The 23,593-nt window shown below is 44.6% G+C and overlaps 1 protein-coding gene across 4 annotated transcripts; it reads right to left on the minus strand.

Moving 5' to 3' along the window:
- Positions 1 to 6,957: 6,957 nt before the first annotated feature.
- Positions 6,958 to 23,475, minus strand: LOC3291872 (serine proteinase stubble). 4 transcript variants are annotated; one of them, XM_061657512.1, is made up of 8 exons: positions 17,004 to 17,227; positions 15,108 to 15,707; positions 13,680 to 13,859; positions 8,958 to 9,536; positions 8,110 to 8,287; positions 7,887 to 8,034; positions 7,676 to 7,825; positions 6,958 to 7,568 (listed from the first exon to the last, which is right to left on the minus strand). In XM_061657512.1, the coding sequence occupies exons 2-8, from the start codon at positions 15,358 to 15,360 to the stop codon at positions 7,275 to 7,277; spliced, it is 1,782 nt and encodes a 593-aa protein (XP_061513496.1). In that variant the 5' UTR covers positions 15,361 to 15,707; positions 17,004 to 17,227; the 3' UTR covers positions 6,958 to 7,274. The 4 variants fall into 4 exon arrangements, with proteins under 4 accessions (XP_061513496.1, XP_061513497.1, XP_061513499.1 ...); XM_061657513.1 differs by lacking the exons at positions 15,108 to 15,707; positions 17,004 to 17,227 and adding an exon at positions 21,964 to 23,475; XM_061657515.1 differs by lacking the exons at positions 8,958 to 9,536; positions 15,108 to 15,707; positions 17,004 to 17,227 and adding an exon at positions 21,964 to 23,470.
- Positions 23,476 to 23,593: the final 118 nt, after the last annotated feature.

Here is a 23,593-nt window from a genome sequence, read left to right on the forward strand (position 1 = left end):
AACAAGAACTAAAACACTCCGATCTGGCCGCTTCTGATACAGCACGCACAGCACACGGTATCCAGGACAGGGCACACAAGCAAATGCCACACCGTCTTCGGGCGCTTCTTTGCCTCCGGTGCCATTCACCAGTGCTGTGAGCAAAAGAAAGGGCCCCATGGTCATGGATAGAAAGTTGCGCGATTTCTCCGGCGTAACTGGAAACCTTGTCGGCGAAGAACTTGTTCTCGCTCGCTTTGCATCACATTGATCACACGGCACAGTGTTCGGGAGCGTGTACCCCACACGCGCTTGCCTTGCTGCACTTTTCTCCTCTTCGGGCGTTCGATCGCGTTCCAGCAAACACACATTTTTCACCTCAATCAACAAATTCACAGTTATGCCAATGATGCAAGCGCGCGCGGGGTTCTGCTTCAAAAACTGGACGTACCACATTCCCCCATTTGGAGATGGGAGCGAGTGGGGACCTCTCGAAAGAACTTACGTTTAATTTGGGATGTTTTCCAGCTACGAGCGGTCGTTCTTGGTGCGTGAAAGGAAGGTTTGGACCGTACTTTCACTCGATCACTCAAAGATTCTCCAGAAAAAAAAATCGTTTGGTTTTTCTTTCAACAAAACGGAAGACACTCTTTTTGAAACACACTGGACCTAACTGGAACTTTTCCGAAAGATTTCGCTTAGTGCTAGTGCTGCTGCTGTTTGCTGCTGCCTCTGCTGGCACCGTTTTTCTTACGCCACGGTACGCACTCGGTCAACGGACGACGCGAAAATACGGTCAGCACTCAGCCGTTCGGTCTCCTAGATCCCGGCCTGCCGAGAGCCCAGACTCACACTCACAAACACACACACACACACACGCGCGCACGTCGGAAATGAAACCCGCTGCGGGGTCCGGGAGCGCGGAGTCTGTGCTGGTGTGGTCGCAGATCAAGAGCCTCGCTGGAAAGAGACCTTGACACTGAAGACGTTAGATTTATACTGACGAGCTGGTGCCGGAGCCAACCGTGCCGTGCTAGCGCTCAGCCGCGATCGTTTGCGATCGTGCGCCGCGCGCACGGGGTTGTACGGTCACGGAGAGCGCTAATGCCCCTGCCCCGCCAGCATAACCGGACGAACGCACTCCGGGCGGGCGAGTGTGTAGTGGTACGAGCTGCAGCCCGAGTTAAATGGGCAAGAAAGAGATACACCACCGTGTGGATGTATAGCTCTGCCAGCAAGATGCGCACTTTTGAGCGAGAAACAAGAGAGTCTCAAGCGAGCGAGCGAGAGAGAAAGAGAGAGATCGTCCCGGTACGCCCGCGTACAGAGAAAGAACTGCAGGCAGAAGCGCCTGCCGAGGGCCCATTGAAAGTATGTTGCGCGCGATCAGCGAAATGGTCAGTCGGCTGGTCAGTCACGAAACGGGGCCCAGGGGTCGGTCAGCAAGCGGAGACGCACACGAAAAGGAACAGAGAGGAGCGAGAGAAAGAGTCAGAAAGAGAGAGATGAATGGCCGTACCGAGAGAACGCATTCGAAGAAATAACACTTTTGAGGGAAAACGTTGTTATGCTGCACACTGGTATGTTGCTGTGTGTGTGTATGTTTAGCTTTTGCCGTATGCCTGCTTCCTTTTCCCTTCTTCCTTCTTCCTCCTTCTTTCCGGAACCCGTACAGCTTGCTTTGGTGTGTTTCTTTCTCTCCGTTTCGTTTTGTTGTGAACTTCGTTATCTGCGTTTTCTGCAGCGCGGGACACCATCGGGAAGGAACTGTTTCGGTAGGTAAGGTTCGTCGCTTGGTGTGGTACGTTCGACGCGTGAGTCACTTGATTTTTTCGGTGCATTTATTTCACAAGGATAAAGGATTGTGGTGGTTTTTCGTGATGCGATCTTGTGAGAGTGAGCTGTTACTTAACGGGCAGCTGTTCGTTGTGTTGGGTTTTGCTGGGGAGCTGAGTAATTTGTGTCACCCGCGAAAAGACCCGGTTTGCGTGAGAGGTGAAAGGGATGTGTCAGCGACTTTTGATAATCAATGCGCGGATAACGGAACTTAGCAAAGACGGCAAGGATAGCAAAGTTGTAATATGGGGCATTGCAGGGTTCTTAGGGACTTGTTCTCACAAACCTTACGATTCTTAGTTTAGACGTTTCTGATCATATTTATAGGACTTATAGCTCCATTAACTGATTTTAAGGGCTCGTTAATAAATTGATTAATTAAAGACATTCACACAATAGCATTCAAAATAAAGTGATTCATAGCAAACATAGTTACTTATGTATAACAAAGATTATGCATATGCTGTCAATCACCAAACCATAGAAGATGAACTCGAATACGCAATTCATACATAATTTATGGCTGAAATCAAGAAGAGATTTAATTACTCCAGATGTTAGAATTGAAGTAGATTCCTTACTTAGTGTTAAATGTAAAAAATATGTGAAAGTTCATAAAGTTTTTGTTACCTTTTTAAATATTTATGAAGCAGATTGTTCAAATAAGAAATCCCAAACATTTATCCAACGATGCAGTCATGATATTATGTTAAAAAAACATGATATACTTTAAAAATTACTGTACTCAGTCCGGACTTTGATTTGAAATCTAAAGTCAACTATTGGATTTAGGACCAGCGTGTTTTAACAAAGCTTGTGCAGCAAAAGTTTTCCCTCTGCACCATCTTTACGAAGCCCGTTTTCCTGCTGTGTTCTATTTTACTCAATGATCGCGCAAGCCTCCATCCAGGGTCACCCACAGTAACTCCCCCGGGAAGACAGGAGCACCTTGGTATGCGACCCGTTTTGCGACCCGGTCGGCTTTTTGCGCGCAACCGTGAAGGGAAAGTATGAAGGAACACTTTCCAAGCTGGCGCGATGCGAATTGTTTGCTTGCTGGTTACTCCAGCGGGAAGTGGAGAACGTCTTAGAAACCCGACCCGAGGCCCATTACCCACGGCCGCCCAGATTCGTTCCGATACAGTAGCCGATATTGTGAAGCGCAAGCCTGCGCTGTCGGGAAAGAAATGCGCGCAAAACGGCAGGAAAATGGTATTGCAGAAAGGAAGATAGACGTACACCGGGGTTGCGAGGGAGAGGAAATGAAAGAGGAGATGGCCAGGCAGCTCCAGCCGCACACTTGTATGTGTTTGTGGGGAAAAGTGGGATGAAAAAGAACCACAACCGGGGGGCAAAGCAAAGCGCAGAAGCACACAAAACGGTCCACCACGGTTGTTGCGGCCGTCGAGATTGCATTCTTTTGCATCAGGTTTTGCAACCGTTTTTCCCGCCAGCCCACACCTCTGCTGCTCTGTACCTCGCTTAAGCACCGCTCCCACTTTCATTGGGCGATGGAGTGTGAGGCGTATAACAGTAGGAAAGCTGGGAGATGAAGATCCTAATTAACGCAACGCCATTTTCCTGCCGCTTAACCACCGACCACCGGCTGATGGAGCAAATGATGCAAGATGATCTCTTCTCACTCGCTGACGAATCCGCTGCATGATGTTCTCGGGCAAAACGGCGTCGGCCTGCCTCGGCTCGAGATGCACAGGCCGGATGCATTCAATGTTACGTCGCGCTGGTTCCCGATCGAGCCCGGGGAAGCAAACTCGTTCCGAGCTCGGGTTGTGGCTTGGCTGATAACTGTTCTTCTACGATTTATAATTCAATCCTTCAAAAATCAGGTTTCGATCGGTTCGGAGCGGTGGGGAAACGATTTCAATGAGCTTTCGACGAGCGGCGGGCTGAATGTTGACGATCTCAGGCAAGTGGGACAGTTTATCGTAATTATGCGAAAAGCGGATTTAATGGGCAGCGAACGGAAACTCCTCAAGTCCCGAAAAAAAGATTCTGCATTTCATTTGTTGTGTGTGTGGTTTTAAACTCTCATTAAAAGCAGACTAGAGACTTCAATGCTACAAATGAGACGAGCTCGGTTTCTGAAATCACTTGTTGTTCCATCTTTCATCTCGATGCGTACTGCTAGCACAAATTAGTATTATTACTACAACGAGCGTGCGTACGAAGAAGAGCGCCAGAGAAATAACAAGGAAAAGAGGCCAACAAATCGTGCTACAAACCTGCAATAATCAAATCAAAACCCGAATCGATCACTGCCGACCAGAGCGCAATTACCGCGGCAATGATTCCCTTTCGCATTGGACTTGCTCTATTCCGGCTCCTAGCTGGCCAGCTTAGACAGGGCTATGGAGGCTCTTGTACGCGCGGCCCGATGGAGGTCACCGTCAGATAAATTAATAAATGAGAAAAATGAATCAATGATACATATACTTACCCACTCGGTCGGTTTATGTGCTTCATCTTGCACTTTCGTGTTGGTGCGTTAGCGCTTTGATAGGATCCCCAGGGAATGGGAGGGTTTGGGCCGGTTTCGGGCGGAGATGTGATCCAGCTTGCTTGGGAAACTACTTTCCAGCCGATGAACGATAGGGCGCCGGGTGGAATGTGTAAGACGTTCGCTGTAGCTGAGTGTCGATGGGTACGTTTGATACAGTTTTCCCCTTGGTGTATGTAGTACAGCTGTAGCCTAGAATGTTTGCCTGAAGATTGAGTCTATCGCTCTGTTTCTGTTTGCTAGGCGGAAATTGCAAAAGGGTGCAGCGTTTTTATTTAAATGTAAATTACTCATTGCGCAGCAGACAAAGATTTCACAAATTGATTCCACGCTCCCATTGCACATCAAACATACTGTGAACAGAGCACAACAAGGAACAACCGAACAGAACCGAGGGCAAATTGTCAACGACGCTCATCGATGCACTAGAATGGTGCGCGCATACGAGGCCTCATGCGAGCATACTTTCTCGCAAAACAAACCCGATTCACGTCCCCTGCTCATCGTCTCCGGTGCAGCTCATATTAGTTGAACGACCTTAAAACGATCATCAACGTCAACGTCAGTCATCGTCGGCGGGCGACCCCCGTCCGCGTTCCGCTGCGCTGTGGGGGCCGGGCGCATTGGCAGTGCTATCAATTTTCCCCACCGTCAACAGCGACGGGGATGATAATGCCCGGGCTGGGCGTAGAACACTAGCAGGTCTTGCACGTGCGATTACCTACGCACGCTCGGGACGGATAAATGCTGTGCGCTTGCGTGCGGAGCAGATACCGGAGCGATACAAGGGTCGAACAAGAACAAAAGTCGAAGTGACGAGCGAGAAATGTTCTTTAACGCGCTTCTTTAATTGTGCTGGGCATGAAATCGCTTTCGGATTTGGTCGGTGGAGATTAAGAGCGAGAAATGTGTTTAATTGTAAATTATGATCAATGGCAGAGTGAGATAATGATGGGTATGTTCTCTCACTCTCTTTTTTGAGATTTTTTTGTGTGTTTTAAAAAAGTTGGAAATAGGTAAACATTATTTAATGCGATGGCAAATTAAAAGTTTGATTGTTAATGCTAAAATACTTTAAAAGGTTAAGAACCGATCGAAACTCAATTGTCGGTCCTGTTTTCATTGTACAGTAACGTACAGAAAAAGTGTTAATGTGAAGGCATACAAAGGTATGACAAAAAATAAAAATATATGAAAAATACTAATGAAAAGGTGTGGTTTCACTATGTTTACAGCGCCATTTTTGGTTATTATCAGATTTTCTGCCTAGATGATTTAAGCCAGCAAAAATATTAAAAAAAAAACGCCGATGCGTTGCAAGGTCGACCAGCTCATGAATAATTGAGTTTTTGTTTCGCTGAAGGATAAATATTTTGCCACGAAATATTTAAAAAATGAAACGATGTTTTTAAATGTATTGAAATCCATTATAGCGAAAGGTAACTGTCAAATGGAAACAACCCGGAACATGAATATTGTTTCACTGACAGGCTGTGCTTTTCGACTTAAATTTTAAGCTCTGAATGTGAATAAAAAATGGGCCAATAATATAAAATAACGGTATTTGCTTAAAAAAAGAGGCTTCGCTTCTAAGATGATATTTATTGATAAAATAAATATTAAATCTCACTTGATTTGCGTTGCAGCACCCCTGCAAACATCCGTACCGCTGTACAATTATTTTCGATATGAATCTACCATATAAGTTGCATACATTCAGGCGTTTTGTATTTCGTACCGCATAGTGGTTTGATAATTAAGTTACAGAAATAGGAGAACATTGTAATGGAACAAATTTCCTACGTACTTCTGTTCTTTTTTAGCATTGCAAAGCTTCTTATTGTTTTTGTGTAACACAAAAAATAAATGATGTCAACAATAAGTTAAATACTAAGTTTTATTTTGTTCCAAATTTTTATTAGCGAATGTAAAACATATAATTGAATGTAAGCCAGCAAGATATTGCTGATGTAGATTTTTCGTTTCTTTTCAAACATGATCTTTCGTTGAATTCATTTGAAAAAGCTAGTTTTACAACATTATATGGCAATGACGATATCTAATCCACTTTTTTGTTGCTGAAATGAAGTTTACGTTGATTGTCATAATATTGCCACTGTTCATAATTATTTGTCAAATGTGTGATGTTGTAATCTTCTATTATACATCTCATTAATAAAGTCGTCAACTCGAGTCGCTTGAGTAACATGCCCGTCATGGGTTCAAGCCTAGAATGGACCGTTCCCCCGTAGCAAGGATTGACTATCTGACTGCGTACTAATAAATTAAGTCAAGAAAGTTTTTATAGGCTAAAGCGTGTCAGCGTAGGAAATTACGCAAAATAGAAAAAGAAGTTCAAAATGTGTACAAAACTCACATCACATTGTTTGTTATAAAGCCCGAATGTCTTCAACAACAACAGTACCGCGTATATGGTGGCATAGTATTATCTAAAAGAGCATATATCTAGGCGTAAAATACGATTCAATGGTGAACCAGTCGATTCAGGCATGACCAGTCGATTCTTTGTTAGCAAGATATGACCAACAGGCTCTGTGGTAAAAAATAAGACTATTTTACTCTTAATTTTCTTTCTTTCAAAGCAGCGACAAATATGCTCTCGATTAGTTTTCCTTGGTTTGGATTTATTTTGAGACTTACGATAACGTTTTGTTAGAAAGAAAAAAACCTTGACATAACCTCCCAATGCGTGGCATCATGTACAAAATCATGTTGAAATAATTTATCAATAAATTACTACTCGCATTGCGCCGCTGCTTACCGACCTACATACATCCTTACGATTAATATCAGCTTACAGCTCTAACATCGCACCGTCGCATGCCGATCCCCAGAATGCTAAGCGTGTCCACATCCACATTCCCATCGAGTTGTCATGGTGAAGTCAATACGGGCGTTCGTTCCAATCCTCTTCGTTTCTCTAGTACTCTTTGCCCATCACCTTCTCGATCCATGGTACGAACTTCTGAATGTTGGTGTACACTCCGGGTAGATGTTCCCGACCGCACCCGATACCCCAGGAAACTAGCCCGATCAGCGTTTTGCGTCCCTCGATCGAAAGCGTTAGCGGTCCTCCCGAGTCACCCTGGCAGCTGTCTCGGCCTCCCTCCTTGTAGCCGGCGCACAGGAAAACGTCGTGTATGGTTTCGCGCCGCCCGGCCGCCCGGAACCATCGCTGGCATCGTTCGTTCGGTATTACCTCAACGTCCACTTCCTTTGGAGAAAGACATAGTCAAAAAAGAGAAAATTATAGAAAAAGAACATACATTGATTAATTAGTGATTGTTTGGTACACAAAAATTTATTGGAAATCAATCTTACCTGCAGCACAGAGGGAACCGTGCTTTGACCGTGCCGTGTTCGGCCCCAACCAGCAACGGTTGCCATTTTGCCTACCAGCTTCACGCTCTTGGGAGGTAGACAGACGGGCAGTATGTGTTGTCGAAACACAACCTTCCGATCGAGTTTAACCTGTAAGAAAGTTGGAGTTAATGATCATGGTGTATTGTGGGAAGAGCCAGTGTGTCCTTACCAATGCAATATCGTTACGGAAGTCACTCGGAGAGTAGTTTGGATGCACCTCTTTCCGTTCTATCGAGTACTCTTCGTGTGTTAACCGCTCTTCCTGATCCCGAACGTCCCACTCGCCAAGTCGAACCTTTAGGTTGCTGTTTGGGGTCCTAAAATTGAATACAAATGATGCTTTAGTGTAACAAATCAATGAAATTCTGTAAATCAATGAAATGAAAACTCACGTCGCGACACAGTGAGCCGCCGTAACGACCCAGCGGTTCGATATCAGTGCACCACCGCAGCTGAGCTTTTTCGTCAGGAAGCCCGATTTGATGAGCGCCGCCTGCCATGGATGCGTCCCGAACCCACTCGAATGGCCACCGACGATACGGTTCGTGCGAGTGTACAGCTCACCACAACCTGTGGAAATTTTAATGCGAAAAAAGATCTATTAGCATTAGCGGTTCATAAGTAGCTGGCTAATTCCATTCAATGAATGGACTTTTTAAACTCCAAATACAACTATTCCAATATTCCGTAGTGCATCTATATTTACGAGAATGTTAAAAGATATCTAAAGGTGAGCGCATGTTTCCATTGCAAAGGTGCATTGTGTGGTGAATCAACAGTTCTCGGGAATTCTTAAGCGTCTACTGCAAGCGCGTGAAAAGTGTGGAAATAGGTGCACGGTGTGTGTGAAATTAAGGGTGCAAGATCGCGCAAGGTGCTTTCGACGGAGCACTCGATCAACCGAAACATTTGTGAGAAATCATGCTAAAACGTTGCTTGAAATCAATGAAGAATTAAGTGAATTCATTCAGTCTTTATCTACCTTTCAGGCAACGTTTGCTTACACGATTCTCAACTGCTCTTACACACTCCAAACCAAAGAATAAAATAGAAAAGCGAAAAACAGAAAGAAAGACTCAAACTCGAAGCGGAACTACGCATTGGACGACCGAGGATTTTCCACCCTCTAAGAGGCCGAGGATCCCACCACAACCGGGGACAAGGAATCGGCATACGGGGCAGGAAACACTACGTTAAAAAAAACAGAGTGGCAAGAAACTACTGGCGGACAGTCTGGTACCGTTCTCGATGCCGTATCCATCGTCCTCCTGCGGTGGGTAGCCGAACACGGCCGACGGTGGTCGTATCTGTCCACCGGAACCGCTGGGCCCTCCGTACAGTACCGTCGGCCGGGAAGCGAAACTATACGGCCGGTCATGATCGCTATCATCGAGCGGCCCAAAATGTGACGATGGTGGTGCTGGTGGTGATGATGGCGGTCTTGCCGAATGTCCTCCGTGCAGTGGTGGTTGTGGCTTTGCCGGCGAGAACGGTGACGAACCGCTTCCGAGATGATTGCCATCGAAGCCCCACTCGGGAGGCGGTGCACCGGTGGCGTGGTGCTGGTGCGGCGATGGCAGATGCTGGTGCGGATTGACTTGATGGTGGCCGTGGTAGAGTGGGGGAGCATTGAAGCTACCGCCGCCACCGCTGCCGCTCACGGAAAACAGTGACGTCGTCTGGGTGGTCTGTGGACGGTTCTGATGGGACGAGGGCGATCCCGACACTGACGATGAGGATGATGAGGACGACGACGAGGAGGAGGAGGAAGATGACGGCGAGGCGGGTGGATAGAAACCGAACAGGTTTATAATGTCACCTAAGTATTGAGAGTTTAGTGATGAAGTATGGCAGCAAACATGTGTGATAGGTTATCTCTTTGGTGAGGCTTGAAGGAGGATTATAGTTTCCATTTTGTTGGTTGTTGCAAGCCTTAAGATCTATAGTCGTCCAAAGTTTTATCTTTGTTTTGTCAATGCACCTCGCTCTATATCTTGTTTTTCATTGTGAAGACATACGCTCCAAATGTTGTATATTCTTATTTGTGCCACTGCAGTGATTTTACAGTTTAAGATTACTTTATACATTTTTCCAAACTTTATTTGTTATGTTGGACGGCTGCATACAAAGGGCATCATCATCATGGATAAATATAATATTAGAAGGGCCATAATCTAAAAACTTTGATTGCACATAACGTTCTAGACAATTTGCTTCAGCATTTGACATAGTAACATTATGATTTTTCGAACAAATTTTAATTCTTAAAGCAGTGTGTCAATAAATCAACTATGAAGAGCAATATTAACATTGTCTTCGCGAATAGTACAAGTTAGTTATCATAGTTGTGCTCTTGAAATAAGTTCAGGTTTAGTACTTAAATCATTTAAAATTATTTATTATTATTTATTTTTCAAAATGTGTGCAAGATGATCCATATTACGCGTAATGGAAAGCTCATATTCAATCAGTAAATTTCAAACGTACGAAAAATTAACTCCACATATGTTATTAATAGTGAAAAATTAATATCTTTACATGTATTTTGAAATATTTATCATCAGTGCTCAATGCCTAAAACATAAAAAAACTAATCCTCAACAAAATAATTTTAAGAAATTATGTGTTTTAATTTGTATTGCAATATCCAATTTGTATTTTATGTGAGAAGGAAAAGATTTTTTCTCACTAGATAATTGAATAAGCCAAATTGGTTAACAAGACTGTTCAATGCAGCTTTGCAGAACTCAAAAAAGCCATGAACAATATAGAATAAAGCTTCTTCTTCTTCTTTTGGCTGAACAACCGTTGTCGGTCAAGGCCTGTCTGTACCACTACTTGTGGGCTTGGCTTACGTTGATCCCCCATAGCAGGATAGTCATTCCTACGTATGGCGGCACGGTCCGTTAGGGGCTTGAACCCATAACGGGCATATTGTTAAGTCGTACATGTTGACTACTGTACTACGAGACCGGCAAAATAAAGCAGTTCAACCAAAAAATCAACATCAAAATAACAATAAATTAATAAATAAGCCAATACATCAAAATCAAAATACCTTACTTCAGATTTATAAACGTTCCAATGTACCATATGCTGTATAATTAATACATTAAATGCTGTGTATTGAATGCTATTCATCATTTTTATTTAAACAAGCTTTGTTTTGAATAACTTAAGCAAAACAAAGACCACGCTTGGATAACGGCTTGTTTAAACACACATTCCCAATTATCTCCAACCGCCGCCCATCATTGTTCGCACGATGCTCTATTTCATTTCTTTTCTTGCTTTAACGCCCTCAACCGCACGCTGACTGAATTGAGCAGGCGACACTCTGCTCCGCTCAACGGTAAGCCACGTGACGCCACTGTTGCTTATTCACCCTCCGCTTAAGTCTGCCACGGATGATAAAGCGCCACACCTTGGGGGGGTTTTCCTTTTCGATGAGTTATGAGCCGCACGGGCCGCTTGGGTGTGTGTGTGTGTACCGTGTCGCGTAAATGTTTTCATTTTTCATCTGCACTTTCGTCACTCTGTCACCGCTGTGTGCTACAGTGCAATGCAGTTTTCCGCAGCATAACCCGCAGCGGGTGTTTTCTTTCGCACGTTTCATACGCGCTGGGGAGACACATTCGCGACACCACTTTCCACACGGCTTAAGCTTAGCGCTCTGCAGCTTTTCCCTCTGCTACCTTAAATGGTGGGGAGCGATGGTACCCGGAATGACACAACAGTCATTTTCGATTACCATTGTAAAGTGAGATCGAGGTTGCGGAATTTAATTACCGATTCATCCGTCTCGCCTATCCGTCAAGGTCGTTCCTAGGCGCGAGCATAAATCGTTTTATCGACACCGCGCGCGAACGGTGGCGATGCGTAACTGACCCATTTAGATCGTGTGGTGAAGTAGGGCATGAACTATGGCCCTAATTGCTCAACAGTTGCACCGTGCGTTTTCAATTAACGTGCGCTTGCGGTGTAAGCGGAGGCAGTTGGTAAGTAACAGTTGTTGCACTGTAATCCATAAAAGCTTCCCGGATAGCGGCCACTCGGCTGTTTATCGCAACAGGAAGACCGGCTGATAACATTTCATCACACAGTTGAATTGGTCAATCGGCTGGGATGAAAGTGTTTGCAAATTGTTACGTGAATGAGAACGACTCAAAGCAGCAACCGGAGATCGTGAATTAAAAAAAATGGTGAAAGTATCAATATCTTCCATCGTAATCAGGAAAGAAGATTAAAAATCAGGTTTAAAATGTGCACCAATGTCCACTGAAAGTGTTTGCTTGAATGCTACATAAACTACAAGAACTGAATATTGCACAATAATGCATGGTTTATAATTACAGAGGAGTGTATTAGTGTGTGTGTTTTTTTAAAATGTGGAATTAATTTAAAACAAATTAATAATCAGCATTACATATTTCACTAATCAATAAATGGCTCTTAAAATCAAACATGTTTTCCACATGATTTTCAATTTCTTATATTAAAGCTTTTTTGAGTGTTATACATCTGATTTAATTACAATTGAGTGATGAAGCAATATAGCCACAGTAAAAATGCCTTCATTTGCTAATTTTTTCCTCCAAAATAGATCATAGGCTTGATATGTTATACTGAAATTATTTAAATAGGTGTGAAGACACAGAAAAACAAGTGCATTTCATCGAGCTTTGGCATGACTTATTATCAGTGAAAGAAAATCATAGCCAGCCAGTTATTTTTCTTAACGCTAGTTAAGCAAGCAAAGAGGCTTTCCCTTTACCGACAGTCAAAGCGGTACCTTATCATTGCTATCCGCTACGCAATTTCAAACCGGAACATACGGTTGGCAGTGAAATTAACCAGCAACCACACAAGAAGAAAAGTCTCATTTTCCCTTTAAACAATGCACACGCGGGACTGGCTGGCTGTAAATCATCATGTGGCACATGTGGCCGGAGAGTGCGTCTAACGAAGACGAGTGACGCTGATAATTGTTATCGCCACCCTCTGGAAGGGCCCCCACACTAACCCATGGCATGGCAATGAAAAGCGTATGCGGTGGTGGCCCTTTCCCGCCATACGATAACCACCACTCGCGGTTGTATTGTTTAGCGCTTGACAAAAGCTGGCAAACACCAATTTCAATAGACAGCCTTTGCTCACGCCCCTCATGCCACGTACACCGTGCAGTGCGTGTGTGTGCAACATCGGCTGACGCTGGCCACCGGGACACGCTTTGCATCGCAGGAAAGTGAAAGGCTGCTGGATTATGCTGCTGACTGATGCGGCGCGGCTTGAGCGCACAAAAGCGAACAAACTGTGCACAGCCGTTGGTCGTGAAATGGTCCATTGCAGGTGGATGGCAAGAGAGGCGATTTGTTTGAGCAACACGAAATGAAGCTTAAAGTAGCGATTTACCTCTGGCAAGGATTAATCCATAATGATCAGGCCCACCGTACAGGAAATGTTTAGTTAATGTGAGCACAGCAAAAGCCTTGCCGTGTCACGTGCGCGAAAGCTAGCATCGGTGTTTTGTTTTTTTGCGAGTCATTCGAGAAAGCGGCCAAATAAATAACCAACCAGTGCACGGGCGACAAAGCCAAAATTGGCATCGTTTTTCCCGTTCGTTACCCCGGCGTTGCGATTCGAAGGCGGATGTAAAGCGCTAGGCAAACGTTATCCATGATGAGGCAATTGCAGGCGAGCTTTCCATGGCTTTCCTGCCGTTAACCCCGCTGCCATTTCTGCATGCGGTTCAGTTTAATGCGGAGATTAAAGAGGCAAAGAGCGGTGCGTTTATGTCAGAGACCGGGGACTGAGATTAAGTCGTTTCGCGATGCCGGTCTGCCATCAGTCAGGTGTCAAACGCCTGTTTGTCAAAGTGTCGGCTGTTTCCATTTCAAACAATTGGGAAGTGGTTGGGAATGGCCCTCGAGAACGGGCCCCGAACGGGACGGGCTATACTTACTCGCATTGTGGACGGCACCATGCTCGGGATCACTTTCCGGCGCAAAGTCGCGATCGATGCAGCAGGACCATATCATACCACCTGAGCAGAGATCGAGCGGTTTGCCGCCCCCGAGCACGCAGGACAGGGAGAGGCCGCACTCGAACTTGCGTCCCTTGTGCCGGCATGTTTGGGGAATCACTGAAAGGAGAGTTCAATGTAAAAAGGTTTTAATAAATTGAAAGCAAATTCAAAACTAACGTTAATTAAAAAAGGCATTGTTAAAAAGAAAAATAATAATAATAAGCGTAAGTGTAGTAATAATCAGAGTGCAAAGATGAGGAAAATGCAAAAAGCATAAACAACAACTGAAAATATTAAAATAAAAAACTAGACATAACAAAAAATAATAAATAAATTAAAAAAACAAAGTAACATTTTAAACAAGTAAATTAAAAATAACAGTATTATTGGTAAAACAAGTAACGTTTAGGCAAACTATGTTATTAGTTCAAAATTACAAGGTTTTCCAGGGGTTCTCATAGTGGTGGGACACTTCCTTGATTTTTTCTTATTTGAAATGGACTTCATATGATGGTAATTGGACTTTAAGGCACCCTTTTTGGACAGGCTCTTTGGAAATTCCTATTGGTTTTGACCAACAAGACTGCTATAGAGTCCAATTCCTATAATATTAAGAACATGTCACCTAAAAAAGAGTCAATTAAGTGTTACACAGCTATAAGGACTCCTGGAAAAACCTGTAATACTAAAAGAAGGTTGAAATAAAATGTCTTTAAATGAAGAAAATATACGAGTTTTGTTACATAATGAAATATATCTTTCTTAAAATAATGTACGACACCACGCAAACAAGTAGTACATATAATAACAAAACAAAAATTAGAAGTTCCGTTAAGAGCTTAAAAGTCATAAAACAAATTAATGAAATAGGATAAACATTGAACGGTTAATATGAGAATGCATTAGGAAAGCATATAGATTGTCACAGAATGCAAACAAAAGGTATGTTGTTATTGTAAGAAGTTTTTTTTATTGTGGAGGAACGGTCCAAAAAGGCCGTATTGCTTTTAAGAAGTTCTAACCACTGTTAAAATGGTTAATAACTAGTGAATAAACCTAACGTTCAGTGACAAGTACAAGTAAACATGTGCATACATCATACAAATAGAGTGTTTTTATTTGTCTTCTGTTCGACACTAATAGCTTTGGCTATCGGTTTGAATTCGTAAAGGTAAACAAAATGACTTTTTAATCAATTCCAGTAGATTTTTTTTACTAATTTATGAAAAACAGTAACAATCAAAGCGGTTAATACATGTTTTTCATTAGAAAAATATTCATGTTTAAACCAGACAGACGTTTCATTCCCTTAAACGAACAATTTCCCCCAACACTCATCGCTTTCAAGATCGCGTTTCAACCTACTTCTACCCAGCAGCTCAATGATCGAGTTTTGACCGTAATCCTCATTGTTGAACGTTTGTCGCTTCCCGAGCGCATCCAGTATCAATATATCCTGCTCTTGCTGTGGCGATGGTCCACTTTGACCACCGGCCGATTCCATCAGCAGGATGAGCACCACCAACAGCATGTGGCATGCGATCGTGGACCGTAACCGGTGATCACCGGTTCGTCGCAGTATCGACATCCTCTGCCACACGTTATCTAGCAGGTGCATTATTGGCTTGCTTCGCGTTATTGTTGCCCACACGCCGTTACAGGATCACGCGCGCGCTTGCGTGATTACGAAACCAACAGATTCACCTTTTGCACCTTTACACCAAGCGCACCTGTACGCACATTTGCTTTGCACCGAAACCGCACTTTTGTCGTCACGTGGTGGAACTAATCTATGCAGTGCCGTACACTATACACCCTCACCGACACGAAAAAAGTGTGCAAAAAAACCACAGCCGTATCCAGTCGGTGGCACTAATTTCGGGCCGCAACGTTAACGTAACACGAGTATTATCATCATCGGCTGCATTATGGAACAGTGGGTGAGGAGCGGTGGGAACGAGACGACTACAAGAAACACAAAAAAAGGAAACACTTTCTTATTTCGCACAGCAACACTTTTTACTTCTTTTCACTACCACTGCCAGACACAGTGCCACAAAATTCGGGAGGCGGATGTGTTTTCTTTTTCTTTCTTCTTTCGTTTTTGGGTTCGCTTTCTGTGCGTGATGATGAACGCAGAACCTGTGACAACTGCGAAGACTCACGAAATACAGGAAAGGAAAAACACAATGATGATGCCTTGGTGGCTGTATGCTCCAGTGATGCCGTCAAGTGGTCAAAATTTCCCACCACCACTTCCGGTGTTGCAGATGCGGCTCGGCCCGGCCGTTGCGCAACACTTCAATCGGCTGACTTTGGCCGATGGAAGCTGCCCTGGCAACTCGATACGATCCCAGGCTCGGTGAGTTTTTTTTGCAAGGAAATGAATTGCAAAAGACGATGATGATTGCACCGATTGCACACCGTATCACTTCCGTACGGCTGGAGGGGGGAAGCACTTTAAATGGACCTTTTACATACAACTACACTTGCCACACTACAGCGACTGCAGTCGGATCATTAAGCCCTGCTGCTAGCGCTCCTTGCAAGAAAGGAGCACTTTGCCCGATCGGTACAATGAACTCTCACAAACTGATGGATCTTTTGCTATACACTAGCATACACAAACATACACACACATACGTGAAAGCAACACAGGCACACATTCATCAGTGGCTCCAACACCCGCACAATGTGCGCTCTCGTTTGCGGTCGAGCGATCTATATACCGTGGTACCAGACCGTGGGCTGCGCCAGGGGGAAATGAGAATTCTTCTCTCCACCTTCGCGAGCACCGCTCAAGATGTTCCCACGTATCTGCCCGCCCGGTGGAGTGTGGACGCGAGTGGTAGGCACGCTTGGGGCCACGACGCAGGCAATTTCACTTTCTGTTGCAGGCGCACACCTTTCTTCGGCCTCTCTGCTTGCTGTACCGCGCGTGACCGTGGGACCACGGTCAGCAGTCGCTCCGGCAGGTCGCGGGTCGTGGCTGTGCGAGGGCCAGTGGATAATGAACGGCGATAAGGCGAGAGCGGGAAGAGGGCCGTCGAGTTCAGTTCAGGTTCAGTGAGCTGAGGTTCTTCATCTTGACACGCTAATGACGCCCTACGAACTCTGTTGCGATCGTCGTAACCTTCCCAAATGCTTCCGCTCGGCTCGGGGTCTCGAGAAATGAAATTAATTTTGAAACAGATCTGTGTGTAGTACTTGGATGTATTTTGTTTTTGCACCACACAACCAAACACTCTTGCACACCGTCACCTTGTTTTGATCGCGTCACTGCAGCAAACTTTCACGCCGTCCCGATCCGTGCACGCGTTGGAACACGCCGTGGGAGAAAGGAACTACCCCGTCACGATCGCTTTGTCGAAGGAGTAAAAACGGTGGGGGGGAAGAAAGGAAGAAATAAAAAAAACAGACAGGACCGCACCACCAAAACAGGCACACGCGTCGTGCTTGAGGGTTGCCGATGAACTGACGCGTACCAGCCGCGGTGCAGTCAGCATGCGGTCCAACCCCGCGCAAACGATCGCGGAGGGAACAGCTTGATGGAGACAAAGAGTCGCTCGGATTCGAAGATGAACTCGCTGAGTACCTTTCTCCTAGTGGTGGGTGGTAGCGCGCTTGCTTAAGGGTGGTGTTCACTGCACAGCGAGTGAGTTCCGAAGACGTTGTTTTGTTTGTTTTAATCAACTTGGGAGACAGCATCGGGGTTAACCCGCGGAGTCATGTGCGAATTAACGGAGGTTCGTCGCTTGTTCGGTGGTGTGTCGGGCGTTGAAGTCGTTTGTTTTTATTTGAGTGCAGCGTCGTTCCGGGTGTACCCGCGCAGTGGTGACTGATCAAGACGGGCCGATAAGAATGCGGAGCCGCAATTACTGTGCCAGCACTGGGTTGCTTCCGGTGCAGCGGGTAGAATGTTCCGCGAGTGGTGTTATGGCATGATCTTAACACGCTCTGTGTCGATTTGGATGAATGTGTTGCATGGAGTAACGGGTTCTGCCAGGGGTTTCGAAAAAGGGCACGACGGTACGTTTAGGACATGGTATGTGAGGTAATTCTCTTCTGTGATATAATTGTTGGAGTAGATAAAGTGTAACAATATCTAGATGATCATGGCGTGATACAACGAACAGCACGCATGTGCTGCGATTGACCTAGTAAAGGGTAATGTTTAAGCAGAGTTCTATTGTTTTGCTTTAATACTTTATACAGTGAACAGTATTTTGGTTGAAATGCAACATTACTTTGAGAAACAGATTTAAATAAATTAATGCCAAAATTCCAATCAAAAACGATTTTCCGAAGCGATGGTGCTCCATTGATTATTTATTTTAATTTTCAATAAATATTACAAAAATGATTCAACTTGTGTTCAAATACATTCAAATGAATGTATTACCATTAGTTCTTGATAAATTGTACAAGAAAATTATTCACTGTTTCTTTTTAAGTGAATTTTTTGCACTCAGTATACTGCGATCAATCTCGATCATCTTTTTAGATTGAAATGGATCTTAAATTGAAAATAATATTTTATTTTTCTTAAAGCCTTTTTCGATCAGAAAACCTTAAATGTCACAATTTAAATTAGTTTAAATGCAAACTTGAATCGAGGACAGTAATTAGCATGTCTCAAGGCACAATTTTCCTTGCGCGACGAGGAGGACGGATCTACAAAAAGTTTTCACTTTAATTGCCGCCCCATGGAAACTAGTCAGTGAGTTCTGGCCCTTTTCCGATTCTCCCCCCCCCTCCCCCCAAACCAGCCACAAAACGAAGAAGAAATAATAGCAATTTTCCATTTGTCCGCTTCTCTCTTTCTCTACTGCCGCGAAGTTTTCGCTTCCAATCCATCTTATCCGAACTGGTGCACAAACTGCATCAAGCAAAGGCCTCACGCCGTCTCTTTGTCGCAGTCTCTATTATATCACTTCACCCAAATACACCGCAAGCGCCTTGCCGAGCACTTACCACTAAGCTTACGCCGATTGCACATTATGCATACACGCTCATCCTCCTCCGTCTCCTGGGTCCGGCCGGCCCGTGTGTCACCGTGGAAGGTGTCGAAAGTGTTTCAGTCGCCGATCGCCGGGGCCTGGCAGTTTTGGCGTTGGCAATGGTGGTCTCGGTTTGCGGTTTTAGCGTGAATAGTGGAGCCAGCCCGCATAAAAAGAGAGCGGACGCAAACACACACACAAACACATTTATTCGCCAGTGCAGGAGAAAGTGCCTGAAATTGTACGGCACTGGCGCTAGTGGAGGGAGTATGGTATTGCTAAGCCTTGAACGATCGGGACACAGTGGTAAGGTGTGCGATGGCGCAAAAATAATCCCTCCCAAGCGCTCGATCGGTGGTTTAGCTTAAAACGCGTTGTTCGTGTAAGAAGCCATGTGTCATCAGTGGTGTAACTGCTGCTGAAGTGGAAGCAACCACAAAGTGACATTCGATCAGGCTTTCGGCGCTAATCCGCCTGTAATGAAGCTGTCCATTTGTGATTGGTCTGTCCGAGTTGAATAATTCTGTACGCTGTCACCGATCGCAACATAATCGTCGAGAGCCGACTCAACCTTTGCCGGGGGCTCCCAGAGAGAGGGTCTCACTTACATAACGTCTGCACAACCACCCGCACACTGTAGGATCGCAGCGGCAAGGCGCTACCTTTGCTACCTTTTGCTGGCCACCATTTCCCTTGGGTTGTTTTTCGGTCATATTTATCGCCCGATCGCCCTCTTCCGACGGTCCGCTCGTGAAAGAAAGCGAAAGTGAGCGAAAGATTGAGGCCGCCCCGTTTACTTTCTCTTTCCGGTTGCGGTTTATTTGGTCACCGTTGTGGGATGGTGGGTGCCATTTTCGAGAGGGCATGAAATTGGACTCGTTCCGTCTTTTTCGGCCAGCGCGACTTTCCACGGATGGGTTTGGGTGGGTGTTTATTGTGATTGTCAGTGTGTTTCCAATGGGAAGGAAGATGCTTTATGACGCGACTGTGTCTGTGTCAGTGGAACAGACAGTGAGCCAATGCGGTGTGACAATCTCACTGCAATGATGTGACGGTAAAGTTATTAAACGCACAATTCGCACATTAATGTTTCGACAGTTTGACGAGTCCCGCTCGCTTCCCACCCGTACCATTATGCGTGAGTGCACACTGTTGCGTAAGTGTTAACAGCAGTTCGGTGCGTGGCACGACATTTTTGGAGGAAGCAGGTAGCTTCGACCGTTTCAAATGTGTCTGTGAGCTGGCGTGGTACACTTTATTTGATTTTAATAATGTGCGAAAATGACACAATAATGATTGTTATCGAACGCAAAACCCAAACAGTGTTTTCCGGTCGATTACATGATAGCTCGGGGTGATAGAAATAATACGTTTATAATTGCAATATGAGTGAAATAAAACGAAACGGAAAGAAAACAGTTTTTTGGATAGCGGCCAAATGGTAATGTTCTGGCTTCCCTTATTGTATATTTTTAAGTATTTTTTATTGTAATATTAAGACCAATGACATACAGGGTTTCCCACGATTTATTGGTCAGTTCCCATGATTTTTTGGTGCGTTCCCACGATTTTTTGGTTGTATCCCATAGATTTTTGGTTCGATCCTATAATTTATTGGTATTTTCCGATTGGATATCAATACAATTAGACCAAAAAATTCTGGGAAACGACCAAAAAATCGTGGGAACGCACCAAAAAAATATGGGAATCCACCAAAAATTGATGGGAACCAACCAATATATCGTGGGAAACCCTGTAAGTGATCATCTAGTGATCAGAACGTTCTCACATAAAATTGTTTAGTTTTTTTTTAATGACAGGTTAGTAAAATTCAATAAAATAAGGATCATGTCATGCTTTTTACGATAAAATAAACTAAAAAAATCTATTTATGTAAGTAAATTTTGAAATAAGAAACAAAACAGTAAACAAATATTATGTTGAAAAGAGTACACTTAATGTACTTTATTTTGCTTCAAAAATTGTCTAAGCAAAATTAAAAATGTTAGAACCATATACAGTCTGTTCCCGGGTTACGCGGTTTGTGCGTTCCCGAGGAATCCGCGTCACTCGAATATCAGCGTAAGTCGAATTTCGAGATTTTCAGTCAAATGACATTTGATTACTCGATATTTTTTATTCAATTTAGTATTTGTATACACTTAATCATTTATTTGATACGATTCGTGCAAAACATTATAATGTTTTTGGCTTTTAAGTGGATTAAATTTATCAGCAAAAATGTAATTTGTACTGCATTGGACAATTCTTGAAGCAAATTGCACTGATTTGACATTTGATGTGTCAAATCAAGAAAACCGCGTATCTCCGAATCCGCGTAAGTCGAGAACCGCGTAACTCGGGAACAGACTGTACAGTATATTCCCGAGTTCTGCGGTTCTCGACTGACGCGAATTTGGTTTTCTAAACTGGGCAGTTCGTGAGTTGATCCAAAAAATGTCAAACGGAAGGTAAATTGCTTTATTGCTAAAGATTGGAAACTACTTCAAAGTCAGAGCTTTCATAATTTTAAGCACTAATCGTATGAAATAAATTATTAAGTATATCAAAGTGCCAAATAAAATAAAAAATCGTAAATTATCAAATGAATTTTGAAAAATAAAAATGATAATTGACAATTGAAAGGTATTCTCCGATATATGCTATAGACGATTTATGCTATTTTGCTAAAAACAATTTTTTGAATATGACAATTCTTTCAGCAAATTGTACTGATTTGACACATCAATTGTCACATGCCAGATAAATTCACTTTTGACCGAATAATAAAAACTGTTTAAAAAATAAAAAATGAAATTTTTAGATGAAATCGGATCAATTTTAGTGGTTAAACATATTCTACTTCCAGCAAAATTATACAAAAATGAGCTATAATTTTTCTGAAATCTTCGAAATTCGCTATGCTAATATTCGAGATACGCTAAGCGGATGCCTCTGGAACGCAAAACCACTCGGGAATATACTGTACATCAATATCTTTGTGTTTTTTTTCAAAGCGATTGTGCTTACTTAGTTTGATACTCTTAATTAGTCGCAATAATCCACAGACATTGTCGATCGTAAATAATGCCTAGCGATTAATCTTCAAAGCTCCATTTTATGTTATTAACTACAAAACCAAACCACACCCCAACAAATCACCACAATTTTCCCCCAATCGCCATACACATGGTCTCGAACCACCCGTTCTAATTACTCACTTCCGTCGAACTCTTCGAAGAATCGGCCCTGCTTCGGCAGCTGGCGGCTGATGAGGGTGCGCAAATTTTCCCGATCCAGCACCTCGTTGAAGTGCGCGTTGGCGCTGGCTCCCCCTCCATCGGCGGGCGGGTTCTGTGCTGCTACCGCGAGCACGGCAACTGCAGCGATCTGCAGCAACGAAGCGAAGCTCCAACCAGGATGCAGCCGCTGCAGTGGAAATCTGCAACGCATAGCGAGAGTTCCTTCGACGCCCGCGCTAAGCCTTGCGTGTGCACGTGCGCTGGCTGCAAACTTCCCCTTTTCACTGGAACCGGTTTCGAAATGGACAGACACACACACACAGGTAAAGCCCACGCTCGATCGCGTAATCACTCTCACTATCCGGTCGAAACCGCGGCCGCCAAGGGGTAGACGCGAGGGTTTGTTTTCGTTTGGTCGGAAGGTGTGACACGCGCGATTTGATGATTACGATAGCAGGTCACGATTAGGCTTTTTGGGGGACCTATTTTTTTCGACCGACCATTGGGCAAGTGAACTTGGAACTGGAAAAGACGGCCAGCCTTATGCGTTTGTCACAAGCTGTCACCACGGTTTATCTAATGGGTGGGAATTGAAACGGTTGAATCCGTGCGTGCTGGTTTGGAAACGAGGCCACGGGGAATGCACCGCGGAGGACGAACGCTGCAGGAAACTGGATTCGGATGATACGTTTCACTTTCACAAACAGAAAAAAAAGCACCACGGACTAATGGCGGGAAGGCACTTTGGGGGCTCGCAGCGCCCTGTGAAAACGTGCGACTCGTTTCTTTTTATTAGTGATTTCTACTAAAATAATCACCAACCAAGTGATTGAAATTTCCGTTTTATTTCAACACACACTCACACTCGCACGAGATAAAATGATAGGCCTTGCCTGCTCACACAGCGGACACTTTGGGTCCCACGAGGGTTACATGGGCCGCCTCTGGTGGAGAGCGGATGATCGTCGTTTGATCCGTTCGCGCGGATCAGACCAAGCGGATCACTTCCGAATTGGCTTTGGCGGGAGTTTCAGGGGGCAGGTAGCTGGGGGTGCAAAGCAGGCACAAAAATGAAAGCTTTTTGTTGTGGTGGTGCCTGTGGACTTCACTTTCACAGAGGCTGGTCGACACAGGAGCACACAGACGCGCGCGCACGAACGAACGAATGACCTGTCACTGAGCTGTAGTATTTGCAGAAATGGCTCGCACTGCTAGGAAATATTGGACAAACCTACTCTTCCCACAAACACACCTTTCTTCTTCCTCCCCCACTCGCTGTGGGCGTTATGCAACCGTTTCTTCTTGCGCACGCGCGCGCGTTATGGAATTATGAATCACTCGACTCCCTCCCGTCGACCGTTTTTCGAAAACCGACCGTCAAGGTTGCAGACCCCGGTTTTGGGGGAACCGGATAGGCGATCGGTGGAAAACCCTTACGTACGTACGATGCGATCGTGGCGCTGTCTACCGGGACACTGTGGCCGGTTTCGTGCCGTGGCTGGTGGTGGCTCGCCGGTTCAATCTCTTGTCCCACCACAACCGCACACCGCACACCGTGGCAGCGGTTTTTGTCTGGGCGGTTTGGCGGTTGGCTCGTTGACTCAATGGT

The sequence above is a fragment of the Anopheles gambiae genome, chromosome 3 (assembly GCF_943734735.2).
Source record: "Anopheles gambiae chromosome 3, idAnoGambNW_F1_1, whole genome shotgun sequence".
NCBI lineage: Eukaryota > Metazoa > Arthropoda > Insecta > Diptera > Culicidae > Anopheles > Anopheles gambiae.